General features: G+C 39.6%; 1 protein-coding gene across 1 annotated transcript in view; it reads left to right on the top strand.

The window, feature by feature from the left end:
- LOC123659555 (unconventional myosin-IXa) overlaps positions 1–27,279 on the top strand; it is a 30,863-nt gene extending 3,584 nt beyond the window's left edge. Inside the window, exons 2-14 of the mRNA XM_045594764.1 lie at positions 10,011–10,250; positions 10,544–10,710; positions 10,824–11,162; positions 14,567–14,766; positions 15,255–15,444; positions 15,732–15,995; positions 16,066–16,293; positions 16,945–17,129; positions 17,224–17,425; positions 17,579–17,851; positions 18,407–18,706; positions 25,896–26,318; positions 27,187–27,279. Of these exons, the coding sequence (XP_045450720.1) occupies positions 10,011–10,250; positions 10,544–10,710; positions 10,824–11,162; positions 14,567–14,766; positions 15,255–15,444; positions 15,732–15,995; positions 16,066–16,293; positions 16,945–17,129; positions 17,224–17,425; positions 17,579–17,851; positions 18,407–18,706; positions 25,896–26,318; positions 27,187–27,279 (3,104 nt within the window). The remainder of the gene's footprint in view (positions 1–10,010; positions 10,251–10,543; positions 10,711–10,823; positions 11,163–14,566; positions 14,767–15,254; positions 15,445–15,731; positions 15,996–16,065; positions 16,294–16,944; positions 17,130–17,223; positions 17,426–17,578; positions 17,852–18,406; positions 18,707–25,895; positions 26,319–27,186) is intronic.
- The last annotated feature ends 277 nt before the right edge of the window (positions 27,280–27,556 follow it).

Here is a 27,556-nt window from a genome sequence, read left to right on the forward strand (position 1 = left end):
TCGACCATAAAAATATCAGCGACGTATCGTTTGACGATTATCATAAACGGTATTAAAATTCAAATTACAGAAAGATATTTCCTGTGACGACAACTCGACGAGTACATTTACCTAATTAATATTTTATTTCAAAACGAATTCTCTCGAGAACGAGTTTTTGTTTTTAATTAGAATAACCAATTGAAGTCCGCGGTACTCGTTGCTATATAATTATGTAGCTTCTATACGTATAAAAATAAGTAATAGGCCTACGGTATACAGATACATAGGTGTAACATGTTGGCAATACATATTTATTGATTACAGTTGTTCTATATACTAACACCCAAAGTCATTTAGTAAATAATTCATTTATTTTATTATCTTAGCTCTGCAAACTGATTAGTTTTAGCTCATACACTTTGTGTGTAATATAAACATAAACAGGCAAACGTGCACATTATCCGCATTACCATTAAACACATACACATTACATATAAACACACACATACCATTATCATAAACATAATGTGGACGATTCAAATCAATACACATTTCGATTATATTTTTCACTACCGAAAAATATAAACTAGGGTGTATTTACCTACAGATATTTATAAATATAGTCACGTCACTAAAACTATTTCTGTTTTAATTTTTATTTACGTAGGTAACTATGGGTAAAATATTTTTTGATATATACTCGTACTATGCTGTTGCAGTTCAAGTATTTCTCAATGTACTAGATATGTATAATAAGAAAACCATTAATGACTATCGATAATAATTGATGGAAAGGTTTCTTATAAGTGGACTAAGTCATACTTGCAGTACAAATAAAGAGTTTTTCATTGAAGTTATGAACCTTTATAACTAAAAGGCATGTCTATGGTTTAGTGCGAGTTCTTGGAAGCGACTCGTTTTCATAACTCCGCGGTCCCGGCGCTGGCGATGTAACCGCTCCGAGGCGCACGACCGCCTCTCACCGGCCGCGGCCGCTCCTCCTTCACTCACAACTATGACGAATATACTCCTTGGCCTAACTTGTTAGTATTATTTGTATATGATCAAGTTTGTAAAGTTGGTTCCAAGTTTTTTTTTATTAATTTTCAATAAATTGTTGTTTTCGTAAACAAATCTTCAACAGATCTTACGAAGAGGATCCCATATAATTGGTCAGGCAGAAAATTAAATGACTAGACCTCAGTATGCTGATATACTCTAGATCTCCTCGCAACATAGTCCAAGGTTCGCGGTATGTTGTATACATCGCTCAGAAGTCAGCCGGTCCATCACGAGCTGATCGAAAGCGAGATGGCTTGTTCTTGGAACGCAGATCTTGATCGTTCTAAAACACGTGCTCTTAGAACGGATAACAAAACTTACTTTTTGTATTTCATTTTGTTTCTTTTTTTAAAGCTTGTCAACATATTTCAAAAGTGAACCTTTCCGTAGAAACACTAATCAGATATCGTACATATAAGATGTTTACGATAAACATATAACTGTGACACTCGAAATAAATTTCTTTACTTATCGAGGGGGTTTGTGTTTTTTTTTTTTACTTTCAAGAGAGTAGCCTAAAACTTTCTCAGTACCAGTCTACATCATGTAAAAAAATTTAACAAAACAAACGATACAACGTCATCATATTATATGTATAAAGAGTAAAATCAGTTTTAATCGAATTTGAATCGATTCATGAGCAGTGTGCACCTTAACTGAGCGAAAATGAAAAACATATTCGTAAAGGTTTATTATTAATCGTAAAATTATGATTAATGTGATAATTTATTTCGCCGACGGAGCCACTGTATAGACTTGATTCTATGATTAAATTAATTACATTCCGGTTCTAGAACTATGTACTTAGTTAAAATGAAATATTCATTAAATATAAAATATTTCTAATCATTTTTTTCGCAGATAAATCAACATTCCAAAACACCAGTCTCCTTTTTTTGTGAAATGTGTTATTTTGTGTTTGAGAACGATGAAATTGTAACTCCATAGCAAGGTCCCACAGCCGATTTTTTTTAAAGAGCAGTTTTAATACGCATAACGTATTACTTACTAAATGAGTGTATTAATTAATAATTGTGTTTGCTCGCAAACGAAAAAAAAACCGACTTCAATTACGTCGACAAGTAATACAACGTAGATCAACGAAAAAATAGTCAAGCAACTACGCGTTATCAAAGATTACTCAAAAAGTAGTTATCAGATCTCAATAAAATTTGTATGCGACCACATAATAAACATCAGCTTTTGATTAAATTAAAAATTATCAAAATCAGTACACCCAGTAAAAAGTTATTGCAGATTTTCGAGAGTTTCCCTCGATTTCTCTGGGCTCCCATCATCAGATCCTGGTTTTCTTATCACGGTACCAAACTAGGGATATCCCCTTTCCAACAAAAAAAGAATTATTAAAATCGGTACATCTAGTAGAAAGTTATGCGGTATAATACAACGTAGGTCGACGAAAACAGCGTCAAGTAAAAACGCATTATTAGATATAACTCGAAAAGTAGTTGTTAGATCTCAAATAAATTTAAATGGGACCAATTGGCACACACCACCTTTCGATTAAAACAAAATTTGTCGAAATCGGTCTACCCGGTCAAAAGTTCTGATGTAACATACATAAAAAAAAAAAAAAAAAAAATACAGTCGAATTGAGAACCTCCTCCTTTTTTGGAAGTCGGTTAAAAATACGTGCGCAGTGTCGCTGGGTTTCACGCAAGAGATTTGAATTTATATATTTACACTTAAAAAAAAAATGTTCATAATCGACGGTTACTTAACAACGACTATAATTGATTTATTAAAGAATATTGTATACTCTGTCTAATGACGATTCAAAACAGGCTTGAAATCTACTCGAGCAAAGAAATGTTTGATACACGATGTATAGATTGTAAGTAGTATTTGTTGTTTGTATTTGTAGGCTTTCACAATATTCCATATGCGCGCGTGTGTCGCCCGTGTCCGACATGGCAATCATCCACAATAAGGCCTAGAGCCCGCGTCGTCGTGTAATGAGAAAATTCCTCGCGACACATCGACGGTGAGCACGTGAGCGGTGACGCGCGCCGCCTTTTTTTCGCACTCAGGCGATTAGATACGTGCGTGTCGGTCGGAGCCGCGGGCTACTGCTAGTAAATCCACTCGCCCCATTGTGCGGACCTCGCTTCAAACGGCCGATAGACTCGTATCGGTCGACGACCCCATACCTCGCTACAAACGTGTTTGTGTATAAATTTTATACCAAAATTATAGGCTCTTTTGACCTCAAATAAAACCGCACCGACCGTTTTCTTTTTATATTATTAATTTAAGTTAATGTAAGTAACGTTCCTGTGTTATCGCATATAAATTCTTTGAATGCACGCGACCGTAATGAGAGGTGCACGCGTGTATCAGAGGCGCAATACCGGCGGGCGCAGCGGCCGCGGAAGCCTTCGTCCGGTGACAAGTTTCTTGTGCACGCGTCGCCGACCAATAACACTCTTGTTTTTTGCACGACTCTGACACCATTAGAAATCTCGAAGATTTATCGTATTAGATCTTGTGTGTTACACGAGTATGCGATTTTATTAACATTCCCTGCACCTTTATGTACCTATACCTATTTATAAAACGCAAAACGAAGCAGTCATTCAAGACAAGTTATTTAGTAGCGATACAAAATATTTTGTTATTTACGTATAGCTAACTAATTAGTTTATACGAGTATAGTCTTAGGGAAAACCACAGACTGACAGAGACAACACTTGAAAGTTAATCTATTCATAACTAAAATATTCCCATTAATACGTGTTCTTCTTAAGATTTCTATGTAGGGATTGCAATCTGGTAAACCGGATCCGGTAACCCGTTGGATCCGGCATCATTTTGCACCTGCCGGATCCGCTGCCGAATTGCCGGATCCAGTGATGTCATTTTTTTGAGAAAAAAAACCGCGAATATCGAAATAGGGAACGTGATTCTTAAGTGTAGGAGTCCTTTGGTGCTGAGATAAGAGACTTGCTGTGATGTGATGTGGTGAAGATATTCAACTATTTTTACAACTGAAACAACGCTGAAGTTTCTAGACTTATTGTGCTGGCATTAAAGAACTTTAACTTAGATGTTTTGGATTTAAGCGAAACTATAAAAATATCTTTAATCTTAACATAAGCAAACATAAAAGTTACGGATATTTCGCAGGTCTCTGTCGCTATCTATCTATAGAAGGAATTTAAATAATAAATACATGTCTTTTTATTTTCACGGTCAAATAACACAAGCGGTGTGCGTCCTTTAATTATTTTAGAGTGCTTAGAGTTTGTAACAGTAACTAATACAATAAATGTTAATTATTTCATTGTAGTAATTTTGAGATTCTCACTGTTCTAAAGAGACCTTATTAATTTTGTCTTAAATTAGTATAAAACATAATTTCATATAGCCTGTGCTGTTTTTACGCTTCATTAATACTCTAATTATGTTGGAATTAAAACAAAAAGTTAGGTCATCATGGTTTGATCAATCCGTTCCGCAACAGGCCGGATTGACGAAATTTCGACCTGACCAGGCCGGCTTTTATTATACGCCTATTTCTGTGTTAGAGTTTTCACACGCTCACAAATAAGGAACGTTACGCGGAAGAAAATATTTGTACATAACACCAAGACAGATAGACATGTTCCATTTGTCATTAACAATTAATTGTCGTGACTCATTTCTGAAGTTTTCGGACTCGCAATTTTTTTCGATTGTTTCGTTTTCATATAAAAAATATAATGTTCAACATGTCGACCCCGCTAAATTGGCTGCAAAATACAGTATTTGTTTTTATTCCTGTAAATAAGTTCATGTATTGGCCTTGACACGAATTACACAAATCAACAAGTTTTACACATATAGAGACCATATTTTGAAAACTTTGTTCACGTTTCACATTTCTCATTATCAAATTTGCGGAACTTTGTAGCGTCATAAAATACGTAGAAAGAAAGACATTTATATGCGATGTATGTTATATGAGTGAAACAAAATATTTTTCTATCGACTTATAGCCTACTAATTAGTTTATATAGTCTTAAGAATAACCACAGACCGCGGATCAAAATAAAAGCCGCGAAAGTTAATCGTTTCACGACTTCGAGTAGCTTATTTATAATTCGCGCGAGTGCGGACGGCGTGCGGTCGGCTGCGAGCGGCTCTGGATGTAGTGACCGACGGACTATCGCATACTTACAAAACATCTCTTAATGACTTGTACTGCTTTGTATGAAAGAACTTCTTGTGTCCCTTCATTAGAATGAAGTTACGTGTCTAGATTGTCAAGACTGTGCGTTCTGCGAAGTGACTTTACAGCGGAAAGTAAACGCTTTATGGGGTGCGTGCGTACGGTTTTAATGAAACACGTCCCGACACACACTCGTACAGCGGAGCTCAATATTTCATTAAAAAAAAAAAAAACCATAAGTACAATGAGTTCCTACATTCTGTTGAATGTTCGTCCATTTATAAACATTCTCTCACCGCGCTCAGTTTACTTAGTTAAGGTGTTTTTATTACTTTTATACAGAATATAATAATAGAACATTTTATTTATTATTCCATAATACAAACAGTTTTTATACAAAAACACTTTCTATATCTCATTGTCTCTACAAGCAAGGTTTCACTCTATCAACGATAACAAGTCAACAATGAATGTCATTTGCACAATATTTTCATAATACTACGAGTTCAATGTATCACACATTGACCGTGAATTATAAATCAGATATTAAACACTAATTACCTATAATCTATGGATCGTGCGCCAAATGCTCAATTTATAAAAATTTTAAACATCAGCTACGTATGAAATAAAACTGAAATTTTGAAACGTATTCAAGTGCGTTGCGAAATAGGAAGAACCGTATTTAGATCAGTATTCGATTTTCAATTGAAAATTCTCACGACAAAATATCAGCTTTTTAAAAAAGTCGTTAGGCTTTTTGTTTGTTGAAATCTCTACTTTCTGATGGTGTAAAAAATATATGCATTACAATGATAAATGTTTTCTGAAAATGCAACCCCTCCCTACCACTCCCCGACCTCAGATCGCCCGTAATTTATTTTTCCTTTCATTTTCGTTGTATTCTCTTTCTTTTACAATGTTCATCCAACAATATTTTTTTTCACTTTTTACCATTTTCAAAGGCTAAAAGCACTGGTCTAAGTAATATTTTCTAATATTTCTAATGCTACAGCATTAGAAATATTATTATGTTAAACCATTAACAACAGATCAGGAAAGTGAAGTGACGCAGTTCGCAGGAATTTACTCACACTTTATTCAATTCGTTACGTTTTTATATTTCTATCGTAGGTAATATGTTTTTTTTTTTTGAAATTTCCTGTCTATAGACCAGGGTCGATAATTTTTGAGGCCAAAAAAATCAGAACAGGATGAAAACCATTAGAAAATTAGGAAAATATAACAAAAATAAAAGGAAAAATAATTGAAGGGCGGTTTAAGGTCGGGAAGTGGGGAGGGGGAGGAGATTCTAAGGTTGAAAAAGGTTTATCACGATTTCCGTAAAACAACAAGTCGTATCCAAAAATTTTAAATGGCAAAGTTGTAGGCAATAAAATATCTAGTAACTTTAGTGTTTACACTTTTTTTACATAACCTCAAAATTTATGCGAATAGTTCAAAAATTTACATTTCGGTCTTTTTTTGGTTTTTATTTTACTTACATTTTTGTCTTAAATATACTGTATTTTTTTATTAAAAATATTTATTTTTCTTTATATTTTTTGTGTTGGAATATCCACCTCTTAATGGTATCAAAATATTATTATATAAGATTTTCGCAGAAAGTGAAAAAGAACGAAAAAACTCAAATTCGAAAATTCCTTTTAATTCAATTTACACTAACTTACTTCTTTAAAAAATAATAATATTTACACTTTGATTCCTCGAAAAATGTAAGTTTTCATGTTATATTAATAAATGAAATAATTGCAAATCCATGAAATATAAAGATTACAAAATACGTGCCAAAATAGATAATATTTGAAGAGGATTTTGTGTATAAATTTGATTCTTTTCATCTGCCACACGATAGACCCGGCACCGCACGGTGAATCCGTGGAATGCTAAGTTTGTCTCAGAGGATTTTGTGTATAAAATTTGATTGGTATTTATTGCTGCTTTTTTTCGCTAAAAAAGTTGATTTAATAAATTCTAATTAAATGTATTTTGTTATGTTTTCTCACTTTCTTAATAGGTTTCATCCTGTTTTAATAATTTTTTTTTTACTTTTTATCATTTTCAAACGCTTTGGCACTGATCTACTATACGTATATTAATCTAATAATAATAATTTAACGTCAAGTAATGTTCACTGAAATTCACTGAGAAATTATATCAAAATAGGTTAAAATTCGGAGTTTCTTAAGATATTCTGATTTGATATTGTTGTACATATTTATTATTAAAATAACCAAAAAATGTAACTCTATAATATGCCTCGTCTGTTTAATATTACCATTGTTTTTCGTTTAACAGAAAATGAATTTTTGTCTTACAATACAATATCTATCTATTAACTTATCTATTCTCGTCACAAAGGATGTTTTCATGTTCTATACAATATAAATCATTTATATAAACAAAAAGCAAACGTGGTCCCAGGATACTGCCTTGAGGTGTACTGTGCTGTATAGCGACTGTTATACAATTTCTATTACCAGCAAACGACCCCTATGTCGTATATAGTGTTTAGGTTGGTAGTACTGGTTATAACTGACTTTCTCCTTTCGTTTTGACTCATTGTCAGAGCACAGTCGTAGAAATGAACTTAAAATATTCCAATTTTAAGATTTAATAACGTCCGTACTAGTCATTTAACTTTTGTCAATTAAATCCATCGCATTACTAGTTTGTTAAAGCAGATATACTATCTCGGAATAACGGTTCAGAGTTAAGTTTTACAATTAAACCGAAGCTATAAAGAGGCCCGTCGCGGCCGCCCGCGAGCGGACGCGGCGCGGGCCGACATTCCGCGCGCTGAGAACACAATTAACCGATCGACCCACTCGCAACTAGCTGCGTCCGTTTATTTTCTCACCACCTCGGGACCGCCTGCGCCACGAGGAAAAATACACACAGACTTGTTTCAGAGTTAATAGTCCGTCGAATTTTTTACCGCTAGCTTCTCGCGTTCGACGCACGCGATCGCTCTATTATGAAATTCATTTTTTGTCACCCGGGTATATAGTTACTCGAGTATCGAGAACAATTTGCTGGGAATCCGATTAATGAGATAATAAGTCGCCGAGAGTTTCAGGAAGGAATGCCACCAAACGTGTGGTCCGTGCCTGTCGCGAGACGAACATTATGCACGCGCAGAGCGAGTTGTTATTTGCGCAATATAGGCCTGACAAAAGTTCTGTGCAACTTTCACGAGTTCCGAGTAGTTTCTCTCGAGTCGACAAAGACCGCTCGGCACACTCGGAGCCACGTCGAAAGCGGCCGGGAAGGCGGTGTCCTTCGACGGCGCACCAATAAAAAGGTTTTTGACGCGGCCTGTGTTCCAAATTCCAGGTCGAAACAAATTCTAATTCGATGGTGGCAAGGTCGAATTTTCAGGACATGGCGCGAGTCCGGAGTACGACTAAGGCCGCTGCGCTCGGCAACCGGTTCCCCCCTCCCCCCTACGGCCGCGTGCCGCGCACGAGATAATGTGTGTCGGCTCAGGCGCTGCAGCTAAAATACAATAATCAGAATTAAACAACAACAAATATGTACAACTGACCAAAAATAGCATTTTTGTAACACGCAGTACTATGTGAATTTGGACTAAATCAATTTGGCTAGGTATACCTAATTTCATCAATTACTGACATTTATCTATTATACCTCCTTGAAGTTTTATAAGATCTTCCTCTAATAATAGCTAATTTAAAAAAAGAATCATACAAAAAATATTTGTTATTAGATAAATTAAAATTCTTACATTAAAAGAAAATGTCTGAACTATTTACCTAACGCGCAGTATGTGATCCTTAATGAGCCACCAGGTACTTGAGCTAATCCGCAAAAAAAAATCCCCATATTCTTATCTTTAATTCCCCATATTATATATGTTTTATATCGGTTACTTTTTACTACTTTTCACAATGGTCATGCACATAATTCGTATCTTCTTTCTTCGGTTACTTCGAAATTAAATATGTAAAAGGCACGGGCCAACAGCGAATAACGTTGATAAATGTTTAAAATGTTTAACGTTAGTAAATACATGTTTCTATAAATTTTTTTTGATGTACATTTAAAGTTACTTAGTCATGAGTCAGCAGCGCCTAACATTTTTTTATGAATTTAGCATTCTAATTCATTGATTATGCATTCGTATCTGAATAATTCAAACAATAAAACGTTAGTCATAACTAGACATTTAATAGAAACCCTTTACTTCATCAGACCACAAAAATCTTGTAAAATTTGATCGGTACTAATAAAAGACGGACGAAAATATACTTTTGCATCGTTCGATTTTTTAAATCTTCTCGGGACAGTGTTTGTCTTCATCTCAACTAGACAATTTTTATTCGTTGCTTTCCTTAAATTCTCTATAATTCTTTTTTTAGCTTTGTTAATACTTCTACTTAATATTATCAAGAGATAGTTATGTATATTGACGCATCCACAAACTAGTTTGACGTTTGAGAAGTGGTCGTTATTTTCTTCGTCCTTTCGTATTAGAGTTTGTATTGGTTGGTGACTATGATTGGGTATGATTTTCTTAACGTCTAAAATAATTAGTACACGTTTGATGTCAAATCGTTTCAAATAATTGTACACCGACATGTTTTACTTCATTAGCGTGTGGTAATTTAATTAACTGCGCGACGCTTTGAAATATCTCATAACAAATCACGTTTTTAAAAGGCTTGGTTAAGTTTAAATTAAAACGGGTTGGCATCAGTTAGAATTAGATATATTTTCAAGATTCATGAAAGAAATTTTCCTCGTCAAGTAGACGCATCGTCGTCCAACGAAGCGGTGCACCTGCAGCGGCGGCTGCTGAGCCTCAGCTCGGAGCTGGTCACCCTCCGCAACCACCTGCACGTGGGCGGGGCCGGAGCCCCGGCCACCCCGGCTGCCCCGCCCGCCTCGCCCGGCGGCTCGCAGCCGGCCGTGCCGCCGCGCGCGCCCCTGCCGCCGCCCCCCGCCCCCGCGCCGCCCCTGCAGCCGCACCACCCTCCGCCGCCGCCGCCAGGTTACTCACTTACGATGTTTCCCCTCCGTGAAGCGAGAGTGACCTACCTGACCTAGGTTCTAAAACCTTCATTTGATCTCACTGATAGGACTTTCGAATTGGTTGATATAGGTATATCATTTACTGAGCACCGGTATCGATTCGGACTTAAAAGGCTTCCCACTCTTAAAATGCTTCGATGCGACGGGCCAAGATGCACCTTATCCTCGCTTACTAATATATTTTTAAGCACCATATTGCCTACGTGTTTTAGAAATGAGTTCTTATGAGACTACTGTTGCGACTCGCTACAGAAGCACGATGGCGAGCCGGCTCCGCAGGCGGCGCCCCGGCGACGGGAACCATTGGGAGCGCGGGCACCGGCTCCGACGTGGACGACCTCATCCACTTGCGAGGCCCGCTCACGGAGGACGCCGTCGTGCGAGCGCTTCAGGCGCGATTTTATCATAACAAATTCTACGTAAGTGCTCAGTCCGTCCTCGGCGAGAACGTTTCTCTGAGCCGACGACCCACGATCAGATGTATTTTTATTTTACAAAGTCTCTATTGGGCACTTCCGCCGTGTGCTCGCAGACGTCCGCGGGCCCGATCCTGCTGGCGCTGAACGCGTACACGGACGCCGGCAACGCGCTGACGCCGGGCGCGGCGCGCGCGCAGCGGCCGGAGCTGGCGCGGCTGGTGCACGACGCGGTGCGCCACCAGGCCGACACGGGCTGCCCGCAGGCCATCATCCTGTCGGGCGCGTCGGGCTCGGGCAAGACCTACGCGTCCATGGTGCTGCTGCGGCGCCTGTTCGACGTGGCGGGCGGCGGGCCCGAGACCGACGCCTTCAAGCACCTCGCCGCCGCCTTCACCGTGCTGCGCTCGCTGGGCACGGCCGCCACGCACGCCAACTCGCACTCCAGCCGCATCGTGAGTTGCATTCGTGTTCGACGATTGATCCTCTTTAACGCTAAAACCGGACAACCCTTTGCGATGACATAGCTACATATTAACCTTTTTCAAAAGCATTATTGACTATTGAATCATCGTTATACAAAATATGTTTCTTAATTATTAGTTTTTAATTAGTTACTGATAGTTAATGCAAATCTACCGCACAATTGAAATCCTGCTGATAAGAACCGCAAGGAAACTAGACAGTTATTATTTTTAAGACTACATCTATAATATATATAAAAGCGAAAGGTCACTCACTCATCACGAAATCTCCGAAACTATAACACGTACAAACTTGAAATTTGGTAAGTAGGCTCCTTATAAGACGTAGGCATCCGCTAAGAACGGATTTTACGAAACTCGACCCCTAAGGGGGTAAAACGGGGGTTGCAAGTTTGTATGAAAGTCCTATGTTTTTGAAGTAAAAGACTTTAAATTTAAAATGTATGCTGTATAGATGATGAGAAGGCGTCCAAATAATGTATCTTTAGAAATCAACCCCCTTTTGACGTTAAAACGGGGGATGGTAGGTTGACTCACTGATCACGAAATCTCCGAAACTATAACACCTACAAACTTGAAATTTGGGAGGTAGGCTCCTTATAGGACGTAGACATCCGTTAAGAACGGATTTTACGAAACTCAACCCCCAAGGGGGTAAAACGGGGGTTGCAAATTTGTATGAAAGTCCTATGTTTTTGAAGTAAGAGACTTGAAAATTAAAATGTATGCTGGATAGATGATGAGAAAGCGTCCAAATAATGTATCTTTAGAAATAACCCCCTTTTGGGGTTAAAACGGGGGATGGTAGGTTGACTCACTGATCACGAAATCTCCGAAACTATAACAGCCACAAACTTATAATTTGGTAGGTAGTTTTTTTATAAAAGGTAGACATCCGCCAAGAACAGATTTTACGAAACTCGACCCCAAGGGGATAAAACGGGGGCTGGAAGTTTGTATGAAAGTCCTATATTTTTGAAGTAAGAGAGTTGAAATTTAAAATGCCTGCTGGAGATGGTGAGGAGTTGTCCAAATAATGCATCGTAATCTATATATATATCTATATATCTATATATATATATATATATATATATATATATATATATATATATATAGATATATATAAAAGAGAAAGGTCACTGACTCACTCATCACGAGAACTCAAAAACCGTTGGATGGTCCCATCCATCCAGGATGGACAATGATGAAATTTGGCAGGGAGGTAGATTATAGTTAGTAGACTTCCGCTAAGAACTTCGTTGTTTGTTTGAACATTTTGTGATATTCCACCCCTAAGGAGGTTAAATTGGGGATGATAGTTTGTATGAAACATGTACAGCAGCTATAAGTTCGCCTTATAGGTTATATAAAAAAATAATTTGCGTTAAACATCTTAATAGTAATGCATATCTTCATAACCATGCGAATGTAGTCGCGGGTAACAGTTGTAGTAACAGGTATTATAAAACAAAGTCCCCAAAAGTGTATGTGATCGATTCCCTCAAAATCTACTGAACAAATTTTCATGCGGTTTCACCAATGGAGAGAGGGCTTCAAAAGGAATGTTTACGGAACGGCTAAACCGATTTTAATGAGAGTTTCACTGGAAGTTTGCCGGGAAAACTTTGTGACACACTAATTTCAACGCGGGCGAAGCCGCGGGCACAGCTAGTATATACATAAAATATTCAACCATTATAAATAAATTTAGTCGAAATATTTGCATGAAACGACGCCGCGTTGGCGCAACGGTTACAGTCATGGATTGTACCTGTTGCGTTGGCGGTTGCGGGTTCGATCCCCGCTCATGACAAACATTTGTATTGGCCATACAGGTGTTTGCAGTGGTCTGGGTGTTTATGCAGTCCTTGTGGGTCTCCCCACCGTGCCTCGGAGAGCACGTAAAGCCGTCGGTCCCGGTTGTTATCATGTACACCTGCAGGCCTAGCATGCGCGCCACGACAAAATTTTGTCTACCCCTTTTCTCGTATTATCTCTCTTTGTCTACAGTAGCTAACATGCGTGCACGTGATACTCTTCTCGTTACGTCAATAGAAGAGCTAATCATTAAATTTTAGTGATCTGTGATATTTATCTCTACGGAAGCTAACATGACATCGTAATTTTGTCGAATTTTGTCGTTTTAGGAAGAGAAACTTCTCGTTTTCAATATTATCGACGAGAAAGACGATAAATAAAAAATAAATAAAACCGGGTGCCTATTTTTTGTATGCCATGGCGTTTCCCTATTATAATTATATAATTTCGGTATACGAAGAGCGGGAAATGCGAAAAGTCGAGCGAAGTGTGCCATATAATGACACAAAAAACGTATTTGCGCCCTGTTGCTTCTTATTCTAAATAATAATAATAATAATAGTTTATTTCAGACCAAAGTATAAGTCCATATTGGGTTAGTACAACAAGACAAGACAACATTCAGAATAAAAAACAAAACAAAATTATATTAAAAAAATCAATAAGTAAAAATAAAATTAAATAGAATAAAAGTAAAATCAATAATCAAAAAAAAAATTCAAAAATTCAAAAAATTTTAAAAATTAAAAAAAAAAAAAACAATGCGTGATAGAATTACAATTATCTAATGTGCGACAAGATATAAAGCACAACACGAGCATATTGTTTTACATATATAATTAAATTAATTTACTTACGCCGTTTTATTTTCCATATTAGATTTTTTAAATTAGATATACACTTTTTATCTTAGCCAAAAGGCCGAGAAAAAACATGTGTCACTCGTTTGAAATTATACAATCGTTGGCTCATCCCGGTTTGGCACGATTGGTCAATAACCTTGTAAATTCAACTTTACGACATAAGAAATAAGAATGATAATCAGTTGTGATTATGGTTGATAATGTTTCTCTACTCGACAAGGCGAAGTCTTCGGAAGAGAATTTTGTCTCTCGTAGTGCGCATGTTAGGGTAATCGAGAAAATACTCGATGTAGACATTATCTCTCTCTCTCGTCAAGAGATATCTCGTTGTATGCATGCTAGGCCGGCTGATAGCGATCGTTACTCGTAGTAGGGAATATATCCGCCAACCCGCACTGGAGCAGCGTGGTGGATTAAGCTCTGATCCTTCTCCTATATGGGGAAAGAGGCCTATGCCCAGTAGTGGGATATTACAGGCTGAAGCGTATTTGCATGAAAAGTAGTATTTAGTGAACTCACCCTACTATATCGTTTAAGCAATCTTCTTCCAAATACTAATATTATTTTTAGCAATGAATTTATTATGAAATATTACATACACAAACAACATAACAAGTATTATTGACAACAACGGCTACCTAAAGTTCGATTTTATAAAAGCTATGTGTCTAACGAGCGTCCAACCGCTTCCAGGGCCACTTCATCGAGGTGCAGGTGACGGACGGCGCGCTGTACCGCACCAAGATCCACTGCTACTTCCTGGACCAGACGCGCGTGGTGCGGCCGCCAGCCGGCGAGCGCAACTACCACATCTTCTACCAGATGCTGGCCGGCCTCACGCCCGACGAGCGCTCGCAGCTGCACCTCGACGGCTACACCGCCAATGACTTGCGGTACACCACTTCTAATTGTACTCGAATACGCTAACGTAAACAAAAGTTCACGGATTCAAATTCCGTATAAAACAATTGTATTTTTGGTTTTGCTCTTTGGAGTCGCTTAAATTTTCATTTTGTCTTAATGTTGAACGAGAATGATTTTTGATCAACGTTACGGTTCCTGTAATCTTTGCCTTTAACCAGCAACGAAATATATCCTCTGTACGAGTGATTCCCTACATACTCGTATCCATATTTCTATACCGGAATTCAGCGGTCCTTCGAGTCGGATCAACGTTTGCATAAAGGAACAGCCAAAGAGGTCAAAGCTCAGTTTTTTTACAGTATTTTATAATAAAAGTGTTCCAATTTAATTATTTGTTATTTTTTAGTTTTCTTTATTGAACAAAGAAAAGTTTTATCTATTTCTTTACATATATATAATTTAATTTGTACGAATAACTGACTCATTACAACTTACATCCACATGTTTAATGTTGCAGCTACTTGGCGTCGTCTCACCCGCGCCGGCCCGAAGCCGAGGACGGCGCGCGGTTCCACGCGTGGAAGAGCTGCCTGGGCGTGCTCGGCATTCCCTTCCTGGACGTGCTGCGCGTGCTCGCTGCCGTGCTGCTCCTCGGAAACGTGCACTTCACCGACAACGCCGAGGGAAACGCGGAGCCAAACGGAGAGGTAGAGCCGATCGCACGATCGAATTTTTTTACAGTAAAGCGTTTACCCAAGTTATTCTAACTATCTTCATACATCATATGAGCAGTTTAAAGAAACTATGTCGCAAATGCTATATTACTCATTTTAATTATGTTTATAAATTCTTTGACTAAGCGATGTGTCGACGTCTTGTCCTCTTGACCGAATTGCCCAACATCGCTGCCAACCTCTGGACGCCGCATCCTATTTCCTTTTCCGTTGAACGGCTGTTTACACATATACGTGCCTCACGCACCACTGTCCCGCAGGCGGAGCTGGTGGCGGCGGGCGCGCTGCTGGGCGTGGGCGCGGCGGCGCTCATGCGCGGGCTGGGCACGCGCAGCGCGGCGCGCGGCGGGCGCGGCCAGGTGCGCGCCGCCTCCAGCGCCGCCGTCGCCGCCGCCGCGCGCGACGCGCTGGCCAAGGCGCTATACTGCCGCACCGTCGCCACCATCGTGCGGCGCGCCAACTCCCTCAAGCGCCTCGGCTCCACGCTGGGCACGCTGTCGTCGGACTCCAACGAATCGGTGAGTGTGGCGTCCAGTCCGCGCGCCAATCGGTCGCGAGCGAGTGAGTGTGTGCGTGACGCCGCAGGGTCGCCAGGACGCGGCGTCGCGGCGCGCGTCCACGGCGGGCGGCGGCGCGCGCGGGCGGGCGGGCGCGCGCTCCATGGCGGCGCTCAACGACGCCGTGCGCCACGCCACCGACGGCTTCGTGGGCATCCTTGACATGTTCGGCTTCGAGGACGCCGGCCCGAGCCGCCTCGAGCACCTGTGCGCCAACCTCTGCGCCGAGACCATGCAACACTTCTACAACACGCACGTTTTCAAGGTACTCGAGCTCGAAACATTTATTATAAAATACATAAAACTTAGCTTCCCCAAGTTTTTAGGGTTCCGTACCTTAAAAGTAAAAAACGGTACCTTTAAAGGAAAAAACGGAACCCTTATAGGATCACTTTGTCGTCCGTCTGTCTGTCAAGACTCTTTTTCTCAAGAACGCGTGGAGGTATCAAGTTAAATTTTTTATTAAATCAGGTCGATTGTCCCTTAGAGCTGTAAAAAAATCAAACTTCTAACCCATCGCAATCAAAAGATACAGCCGTTTATGCTGCAAATTTTCGACACTCGCAAGGGAATCAAAACTCATAGGGTATTTCCCGTGAACTCAGAAGCTTGAAATTTGGTACGAAGCAACGTCTTATAGTACAGATTAAAGAATAATTGTGAAAATCATAAATTTTTAGTTACATCATGTAATAAAAATATTTTTGATAATTTTGTTTTTGCGGAACCCTCGGTGCGCGAGTCCGACTCACACTTGGCCGGTTTTTTGAAATAATTATAGAAAAACTGTCACTAGACTCTTGTGTCAGGTCTCTAGTGAAAGTTTAAAAGGTTTAATTACAACCGATTCGTATTATATTCTACTAATATTACCCTCGACCGTATCGCAGCGGCTCATTCTAACGGTTAATTCCAGTCGTCGGCGGAGTCGTGTCGCGAGGAGGGCGTGTCGGGCGCGCTGGAGGTGGAGTACGTGGACAACGTGCCCTGCATCGACCTGGTGTCGTCGCTGCGCACCGGGCTGCTGGCCGCGCTGGACGCCGAGTGCGCGGCGCGCGGCTCGGCCGAGCAGTACGTGGCGCGGATCAAGGCCGCGCACAGGTACTGCATATTGTATAGTCTTGTTGTTGTTTGCAGCTCGACCACTAATAATTAACGGGACGCTAAAACGATCTTTATGTACTTTCGTTTTCAGAGGTCATCCGAGATTAGCGGAACCGAGACCGCCGCACCCTCGACGCTTCGCCGTGAGACACTACGCGGGTGAGGTGACGTACGACGCCAGTGACTTCCTGGACGCTAACCGCGACGCCGTGCCCGACGAGTTGCTTGCCGCTTTCGATACTAGAACCTGCGAATTTGGCTTCGCGACGCATCTCTTCGGCGCCGAACTCAAGGTAACCGAAATCTCGTCGAGATCTCAAGGTCATTGAAAGCGTAATTAGTGACGTTCGCACGCACTACAGCATCGCCCTGACGACAGAATCGGATGTAACACTACTTTTAGTGCCTAACGCTGTGCTGTAACATTTTCGTTTCGTATCATCCAGGCGCTGGCGGCGGCGGGCGGGCCTGCGGGCGCGCAGTTCCGCGCGTCGCCCACGGCGGGCGGCGCGGCGGTGGCGGCGGGCGCGCTGGGCGGCGCGCCGCCCACCCCCGCCGCCGCCACCGCGCCCGCCTCCACGCTCACGCAGGACTTCCACACGCGCCTCGACAACCTGCTGCGCACTCTCGTACACGCGCGCCCGCACTTCGTGCGCTGTTTGCGCGCCAACTCCACCGAGACACCTATGCTCTTTGACCGCGTCACGGTTGCCCGACAGGTACCCTATATGACCCCTACCATATTTATACATATAATAAAATGGTAGGAAAGTCAAAACTGTAAATTGAATATTTTTTTAAAATAATACTTAGGGTGTGATCTACAATCGACACCGAAGCCAAAAATATTGTTTTAGAATTTTTGTCTGTTTGTCTGTGTGTATGTCCGGGATAAACTCAAAAAGTACTGCATGAATTTACTTCAAATTTGGCACGAATATTATTAAGAAGTCGGGTCAACATATAGGTTACATATTATCACCCTATCACCTACGGGGAACGAGCAGTCAACCTTTGTTTCTTTAACGCATTCTGTAACACCGTGTAATCTAACGACGCATATTTGAATGTTGTTATTATGTTAATAACCATGCTATAAGCTAGCTTCACACTATAAATAAAGACATTCTGTAGTCTATTTAGTATCAGCATTGCACCCGTGCGAAGCCGGGGCGGGTCGCTAGTATGATATATCAAGAGGAAATTTCCTTTCCTATCCTACTTTAGTGACGATTTCAAATAATTTTATTATTATTCATATGTTTCGGTCTCAGGTTCGCGCTTTACAAATACTGGAGACGGTCCAGCTGATGGCCAGCGGGTACCCACACCGCATGCGGTTCCGCGCGTTCAGCGGGCGCTACCGCGCGCTGTGGCAGCGCAAGGCGGGCGGCGGGGGCGCGGGCGCGGGGGCTGGGGCGGGCGCGGGGGCGGAGCGCGAGGCGGGCGCAGCGTGCGCGCGCGTGCTGCGCTCCGTGGCCGCCGCCGCTGCACCGCCCGCGCCCGCATCGCCCGCTGCCGTGCGCTGGGCACTCGGCAAGCGACACGTCTTCCTCAGCGAGGGCATGCGCCAGGTGAGGGACTCGCAAGACCACCGTGAACGCGGGAGATAGAAATTATAAGTGATTTTTTAATCCCATTTTCAAATTTTTTATCCTTAAAACTAATCGTTTCAAAATCCAAAACAATCTCTATGTCATGTATGCGCCTAAGAGTCGGCTATTTACGGGTTCGATTCCGCTCAAGATGGTTATTTATATTTGTACAAATGTTTTTATCCGGTTTGTGGAGCCACTGTGCCTCGGAGAGCACGTTAAGCTGTAGGTCCCAGCCGTTATCATATACTCCTGATAACGATCGTTACTCATAGTAATATATCCGCGAACCTGCGTTAGAGCAGCATGGTAGTTTAAGTTCCAATCCTTCTACTAACATACACGGAGAGAGGCTTATGCCTAGCAGTGGGATGTTACAGGCTGAATCGTATCGTTATCGACGCAAAAGATGGCTCATTCAAATTGGTCTCGTATAACACAGTAAAATTAACGACGAATGATTTTACAATAAAATATCACCATCTCTTAAAAATTAGTGCTTCTCAGAATTGGTGGAATTTAAATTTCTCGAACCATCGTCTAGGTCTGAAATCTTGCCAAGCATTTTTTAAACTTCGTTTTGATTTTTAACAAACAAATGTTATCGTATTCGGTAAAGCTTTAGATTAGGAAAAACCGAATTTCGAGACCGTGGGGAGAAGGGGGGGGTGGTGAATGCTACCCCTGGTACCACTGTCACACCTCGAAACCCCATGGTTAAAGTTTTGAGGTTAGAAGAAGAATTTCGCAGCTTTCACACGTTATTTTCACATTTCACACGCTGTTTTGACATTTCACACGCTATTTTCACGTTTCATAAGTTATTTTCAAAATAAAAACGATCTCGACTCCAAGATCAACAGACGATACAACTTATGTTACTCATGCTCCGTTTTGTAGTTTTCACGTGTTATTTTCACATTTCGCACATGATTTTAACATTTCACACGTTAATTCAACGTTTTCACACGGTTTTTCAACAAACGATACAACAAATGTTTAACAACTGAGAAATAGATGTTTTAATAAAAATGACAGGCCACTTATCGTTTCGCTCCAAAACAATGTTGATTACATTTACATAAATTCATTGTTTTTACAGACCATACAGCCTTTTCGTTCGCCAGTGTTACCTTGTATAGCTTCCCGTAAACCCTCCACCCTCCACACCCCTGTAGTGTAGTAACATTTAGTTTATAAGACATGTATTTTCATTATATGTATGCAGAATAAATCAGAGCGTTGTCCGGAACACTTGTGCGCCTTTTACTGTATCTCCCCGTACCTCACACCTCATGGCGACCCTGCCATGCCGTGGCGGTTGCGAGTGTCGGGTGACCGGCGCAAAACGCAAACGCGACGGATTCCAGTGTGCCTCGGTGCAACTTTTAAAGAATTTATAATTTATAACGAGCAGTGAATAAAGTGAAACTTTCATTAAAACTATATCTAATTAATAAATAATATGGGGAAAAATTACTCGAAAAACGAAGATAAGGAAATATTAATAACGCAGAATGCCGCTGCAGGGAGTAACACTGGAGGAATTACAGAAATCGAAAGTAACATAAAAACGAGTAATATTTTAATCACCGTGGCCCTAATAATTTTTATTTGTACTATGGTTTACTTGGCATGGAAAAGCTGGAGAAATAAAGAAAGGAAATGGATAGAAAAAAGAATGCAGTCTGAATTTTTTACGAGAATTCGGCAGAGGTTTTCTGGCAGATTCAACCCTACAAACGCTGACGGAGGAGATACGGTATAGTGAAAAGTGAATAGTGAAAGTAAAAAGTTAAAAAGTAATAATAATATAAATGAAAAGTGAAAATATGTGAAGTGAAAACCTTTCCTTCCCCTCTATTGTTAATTTCTGTGTATAGATTTCATACCATATTTACGTAAAATATGTAAGAACTATGTGTAATATTGACTGTAAGTTTAAAACTATATGGAAAAAGAATTAGAAATTATTTTAAATAAGTTAAGTGAAATTCAAATTGATTTAAGGAAATTAGGTCCCACTAGAAGATTACAATATACAGATAATGTGAATAAAAAAATTGTAAAAGCTGAAAAACTATTTCGTGAATATAAAGATATTATTAATATTTTTAACGAACAAAAATGTAAAGTTGAATTAAAAGATTATGTTTATGGAATATTAGAACGCATTGAATTAGTATATAATAAAATTTTAAGTTACAAAATTAATTGTGTGGATAGTATAATGGAAAAATCGGAAATAACAAAAATGGATAGGTTCGACTTAAAAACTGCTACTTCTTTAATTCCCGTAATGGATAATACGGAAGAAACTACTGAAAAAATTATTGACGGAATTGAAATGTATGATGAATATCTTGTAGATTTCACACAGAAAAAATTATTAATTTCATTTGTATTAAAAACCAGGTTAACTAAATGTGCTAAATTAAAATTAAAAAGCGAATATAGTGATGTAAAGAGCTTAATCCATGATATTAGAAATTCTTTATTAACAAAAAAATCAGCAAATGCGATACTTAGCCAATTAAATAACTTATCTCAAAATAATATGTCAATTCATGAGTATGGAGATAAATTATCTGAGTTATTTGTAGGCCTCACTATAGCACAGAGCAACGGAAACCCGAAGGCTTGTGAGATATTGAGACCTATTAATGAAAAATTAGCGATTAAAAGATTTGCAGATGGATTACGTAATAGGCGACTCAGCACAATTATATCAGCTCGAGACTACTCCGAGTTGAAGGATGCAGTCCGTGCTGCTGAAGACGAGGAGTTGGGACAACCTTCATCGTCTAACAATATATTCAACGCGCAAAGAAGAGGTAATCGAATCCCCTACTATAGGTCTTCCCAAAGAGGCAGAGGCGGACGAACCAATAAAACTAATTTTTTACTCACATCGTGGACGGAACAACAATCTCAATAATACCCCTCGTACAGGTATGTATGTTAAAAATAATTATAATAATTCAGGATATTATTCTAACAAAAACCACTCGACCCCGACTCGAGGTCCCCGTCGAATTTACAATAGTAGCGGTAACCGTAGTAAGCAAAATATTTGTTCGGTACAACTTGAAGAAGAAAAAACTACTGAACCGAAACAGTTTTTTCGGGACTAAAAATTATATTTTAAATTACGAAAACAATGTAAAATACATATTCTTAAATATCTATAGTAAAAAATGTTCGTGGTTACTAGATACCGGTGCATCTTTATCGGCTATTCGTAGTAGTATATTATCGAAACATACACCGATACATAAAGACCCTATAGTCATTAACGGTATAGGTGGCAAGACATATTCAGAGGGTTATGTTTATTTAACTTTACAGGCGTTAGATGGAACTAATTATGAACACAAATTTTATTTGTTTGAGGAATTACCTTGTAAATCAGATGGAATAATTGGGTTAGATTTTCTAAACAATTTTTATTCGATTATCGATTTAGAGAAAAATATATTAATGTTAACAAATGAAAAACAAAGCCAGATACCATTATATACTTCACCTAAATTATGTACAGACTATATAACGATACCAGCACGATGCGAAACTATTCATTATATAAAGTTAAATTCAGATGTGAAAGAAGATAGTGTGATTGTACAGGAAGAATTACAAGAAAATTTATTTTTAGCTAGTTTAATAGTAAAACCAAAAAATAACATAATACCTATTAGATTAATGAACACTAGTGACAAAGAAATTATTATTCCAATTTTTCAACCTCAGCTATTACCATTAAAAGAGTATAATGTTTGTTCTTTTGATAAGTGTACTTCGAACTCTACACGTGCAAAAACATTGTTGCAATCTTTGAAACTTGATCACTTAGGTACAAGTGAACGTAACAGTATAGAGAGTATTTGTTCAAAGTATGCTGACATATTTTATTTACCCGGTGATAAGCTTACGACTACTAACTTGTGTGAACAATCAATTAATTTGAAACGAAATGTAAATCCAGTTTATATAAAACCATATAGATTACCACATAGTTTAAAACCTGAAGTAGATAAACAAATTAAACAAATGTTAGCTGATGACATAATAGAACCATCACAAAGTGAATGGTCCAGTCCGATATTGTTAGTACCCAAAAAATCAGATGACAAAAATAATAAAAAGTGGAGATTAGTTATAGACTATCGAAAGTTAAATGAAGTAATACAGGATGATAAATTTCCATTACCAAACATAACAGAGATATTGGATTCGTTATCAGGCGCAATTTATTTCTCTCATTTAGACCTAAGTCAATCATATTATCAATGTTCATTAAAACCCGAATCTAGACCAATCACATCATTTACAACTAGTACAGGTCAGTTTCAAATGAAACGTCTACCTATGGGGCTAAAGATCAGTCCCAGCGCTTTCTCTAGAGTCATGTCAGTAGCTATGTCAGGTCTTAACTATATAAATTGTTTTATTTATTTAGACGATTGTGTTTGCTTCGGAAGAAATTTAGAATCACATAATAAAAACTTAATAGAAATTTTCGAACGCTTACGTAAAGTCAATCTCAAACTAAATCCGAGTAAATGTCAATTCTTAAAAACAGAACTATTATATTTAGGCCATACGATATCCTCTAAAGGAATTCAACCAGACCAAGACAAAATTAAGACTATTCAAAATTACCCAATACCGACGAACGTCGATGAGTTGAGACGTTTTGTGGCAATGTGTAATTACTATAGAAAGTTTATTAAAAATTTTGCTGAATTAACTAATTGTTTAAATAAACTTTGTAGGAGGAATGTCAAATATGAGTGGACTGAACAGTGTGAGATATCATTTAATATTTTGAAAAATGCTTTAATAAATCCACCCATTCTACAATACCCTGATTTTTCAAAAGAATTTATATTACAAACTGATGCTTCAGGGACAGCAATAGGTGCAGTACTTTGTAATAATAACATGAGAGCTGTAGCATATGCTAGTAGACCTTTGAATAAAGCTGAATTAAATTACCCAACTATACAGAAAGAACTACTTGCCATAGTTTGGAGTGTAAAATATTTTCGACCATATTTATTTGGACGTACTTTTACTATTATGACGGATCATAAACCCCTTATATACCTATTTGGACTAAAAGACCCTTCAAGTAGACTTTTAAAATTTCGGTTAGCACTAGAAGAGTATGATTTTAAAGTAGTATACGTGAAAGGTAAAGAAAATGTAATAGCGGACGCTTTATCGCGAATAAGTATGACTTCCCAAGATTTGAAAGCTATGAATGAAAGGTTATTAGCAGTAACAACAAGAGCACAGGCTAAGAAAGTAAAAGAGGCAGAAAGAAAGAATGAAAGTGGAGATGATAGAATGATAAGCGATATTCCAAGTATTGACCCGAACAATTGGCCTGATCAACCAAGTGTTGTGGAAATACTTAGAATACCGAGTGGATCAGTTGAGTTAAGTTTAATACAAGGGAAAGAACTAAGAAAAATGAAAGAGAAAAAATATATGGATGTCGAATCTGAATGTTTCGCATTTAATAAAAATAAAAATATATTATATGTTAACCTTGATTTTAAAGCACATTATACGCGAGACGTTTTTGTGGAAAAATTGAGGAAAATATGTGAAAAGTTAGAAATTAGAGAAATATGCATTATAAAGAAAGAAGATAACGCGTTATTTATAAGGAGTCTTATAGAAGAAATAAAAAGTAAAAATAAATATAACGGTCCAAGGATTTGTATTTTGAAAGGTATAAAAAGAATAGATAGTGACGAGGAAAAACAATTTATTATGAACGACTATCATCTGCTACCCACAAGCGGACATGCTGGGATTCGCAGAATGGTAAATAACATAAAACGTAAATTCTACTGGCCAGGAATAGAAAATGATGTTAAGAGTTACGTTAGAAAGTGTGAAAAATGTCAAAAAAGTAAACATTCTAGGCATATTAAGGAACCCCTAGTTATTACAACCACAGCTAGTTCTGCTTTGGAAAAAGTTTTTCTAGACATAATAGGTCCATTAGATAGAGATTTAGAAGATAATAAATATATATTAACAATACAATGTGAATTAAGTAAATTTGTAGAGGCATATCCTCTTAGAAATAAGGAAACGGTAAGTATAGCTAAGAATTTTGTGAATAATTTCATTTTAAGGTTCGGAATCCCAAAGGTCATCACTACGGATCGTGGAACTGAATTTATATCGGATACAATGGAACAGGTTTGTAAGTTACTAAATATAGAAAAACTAAGTTCTACTGCATACCATCATCAAACTATTGGTTCTCTTGAAAATGCACATAAACATTTAGGTTCATTTTTGCGCATACAATGTGATAACCATCCAGAGACATGGAGCCAATGGCTACCATTTTGGTGTTTTACATATAATAATACAATTCACTCAAGTACAAGATATGCACCATACGAGTTAGTTTTTGGAAAATCATGTGAAATACCTAGTAGAATTTCTTCTGACATTGAACCTTTATACAATCCAGACAATTACAGTTTAGAATTAAAGTACAGGTTACAGACAGCTAATAGGGATGCGAGAGAAAATTTGTTAAAGTCTAAAGAGAAAAGAAAACAGAAATATGATAAAAAGGTAAATAAAATAAAATACAAACCAAATGATATGTTATTAGTAAAAAATGAAACAGGAGGAAAATTAGATACCTTGTATAATGGCCCGTATTTAGTTATTGAAGAGCAGGAACCGAATGTAAAAATTTTGAGAAATAATAAAATTGAAATTATTCATAAAAATAGAACAAAACTTTTTGTAAAAGATAAATAATTAATGTTTATTTCTAAATCATTTCAAATTATTGTATACTATATTTAGATACATACTAATTGTTTTATTACTATTACTTTTACGTATTAAAACTTTTCATATTTACATTATATACTTATACAAAAAAAAAAAAACTTAATTATGTAATTAATTTTTATTTTTTTATTTTGCCCCGGTGGTGTAGTGTAGTAACATTTAGTTTATAAGACATGTATTTTCATTATATGTATGCAGAATAAATCAGAGCGTTGTCCGGAACACTTGTGCGCCTTTTACTGTATCTCCCCGTACCTCACACCTCACCCCAAAACCCCATAATTCGATTTTTCCTAGTCTAAGGCTTAGCCTCGTATTCTTCCTACCAAAGGTGCTGGAGCGCATGCGGCGCGCGCGACGTCAGGCGGCGGCGGAGTGCATCCAGGCAGCGTGGCGCGAGCACCGCGCCCGGGGCCCCCGGGGCGAGCGCCCCAGCCGGGGCACCCGGGGCGAGCGCCCCGCCCCGCCCGCGCGCCGCCGCCCCGCGCCCATCGCCGGCACGCCGCCGCCCGACCCCGCCGACAAGTGCGACCCGCAGCTGGTGAAGCGCACGTGCTCGCTGTTCGGGCTGGACCTGGAGCGGCCGCCGCCGCTGCCGCCGCCGCGCGCCTACACGGTGGCGCACGGCGTGAAGCTGGGCTACCCGCAGCAGCGCACGGTGGCGGCGGACTGGGACGAGGGCGGCGTGCGCCTGCGCGCCGGGGACACGGTGCTGGCGCTGGGCGCCGCGCGCCGCGGACACGTCTCCGTGCAGGTGCGCGCTCGCTACTGACCGGAGGCCCTTCGCCGCGCTGGCTCGTGCCTGTTGCGGGTTGGGCCCCCGCACATGGCATTCATTTGAATTGGCCATACAGATGTTTGCCATCTGGGTCGTTTGTCCTTGTGTATTGTGTGTTTTCGGACCCCTGACACAGTAGTTAATTCTAAAGTTTTTTGAAGTAAAACTTCTTTAGCCACATGAGGATAAAATTTTTACGGATGAAACGTGCAACGTTTTCATGAAACGGTAACGTTTTTGTCGAACAAAAATTAATGTAGTTTTTGATAAGTAGAGCCACCTAGCGTGTACAATAGAATCTACAAAGGTTGTTACATTAATATCGATGTATTACATTGCAAACGAACTAGATGGCGCTGGAATAAAAATTTAAAGCTTTAAATTTGTATAAATATAAACGAGACTTAAAAACTAGTTTGCCAAAGAAGTTTCACTTCTGACATGTGTACTTTGTACGTACGCACGTTTTTTTTATTAATCCTTTGTTTTAATTTTCAATAATGATTATTTCAAAGTTATCGTGCCTAATTTATATAGTTTAATTAATACCGGTCGGTACCCCGATACCCCGATAATCGATACCCCGACTAGATAGATAGACAAAATCATCTAAAAATTCTTTCGATGTGTCACCGTAAAGGTGGGTAAAGACCCGTGTTACGAGACGTAATGTACCACTCCTAGCGAATATGGTACATGGTACCTTACGCAGTGCGCTAAAATCCGTTTAACATAGTCACTGCAAACTCTTTGCTCGTCCGCGCTCCGAAGTCGGGGTCTTTAATTTTACTCAATTGTGTTAAATCCAAGTAACTTGTGTCCCAACCACCTCAACGACCCGCAGGTGTGCGGCCGCACGGTGCCGGTCCCGCACGCGGTGCTGGCCCCGCCCCGCGCGCCGCGCGCCGCCCCGCCGCCGCCGCCCGCGCCCGCCTGACGTCCGCCTGACGCCCGCCTGACGTCCGCCTGACGCCCGCCTGACGTCCGCCTGACGTCCGCCTGACGTCCGCCTGACGCCCGCCTGACGTCCGCCTGACGTCCGCCTGACGTCCGCCTGACGCCCGCCTGACGCCCGCCTGACGTCCGCCTAACGTCCGCCTGACGTCCGCCTGACGCCCGCCAGACGTCCGCCTGACGCCCGGCTCACCCCGCACGTGTACATAGTCACTAAGTACATATTTATGAGGTCCCAGCTCCGCCGGAGCAGTATTACT

This window comes from Melitaea cinxia, chromosome 14 (genome assembly GCF_905220565.1).
Source record: "Melitaea cinxia chromosome 14, ilMelCinx1.1, whole genome shotgun sequence".
NCBI classification, from domain to species: Eukaryota; Metazoa; Arthropoda; class Insecta; order Lepidoptera; family Nymphalidae; genus Melitaea; species Melitaea cinxia.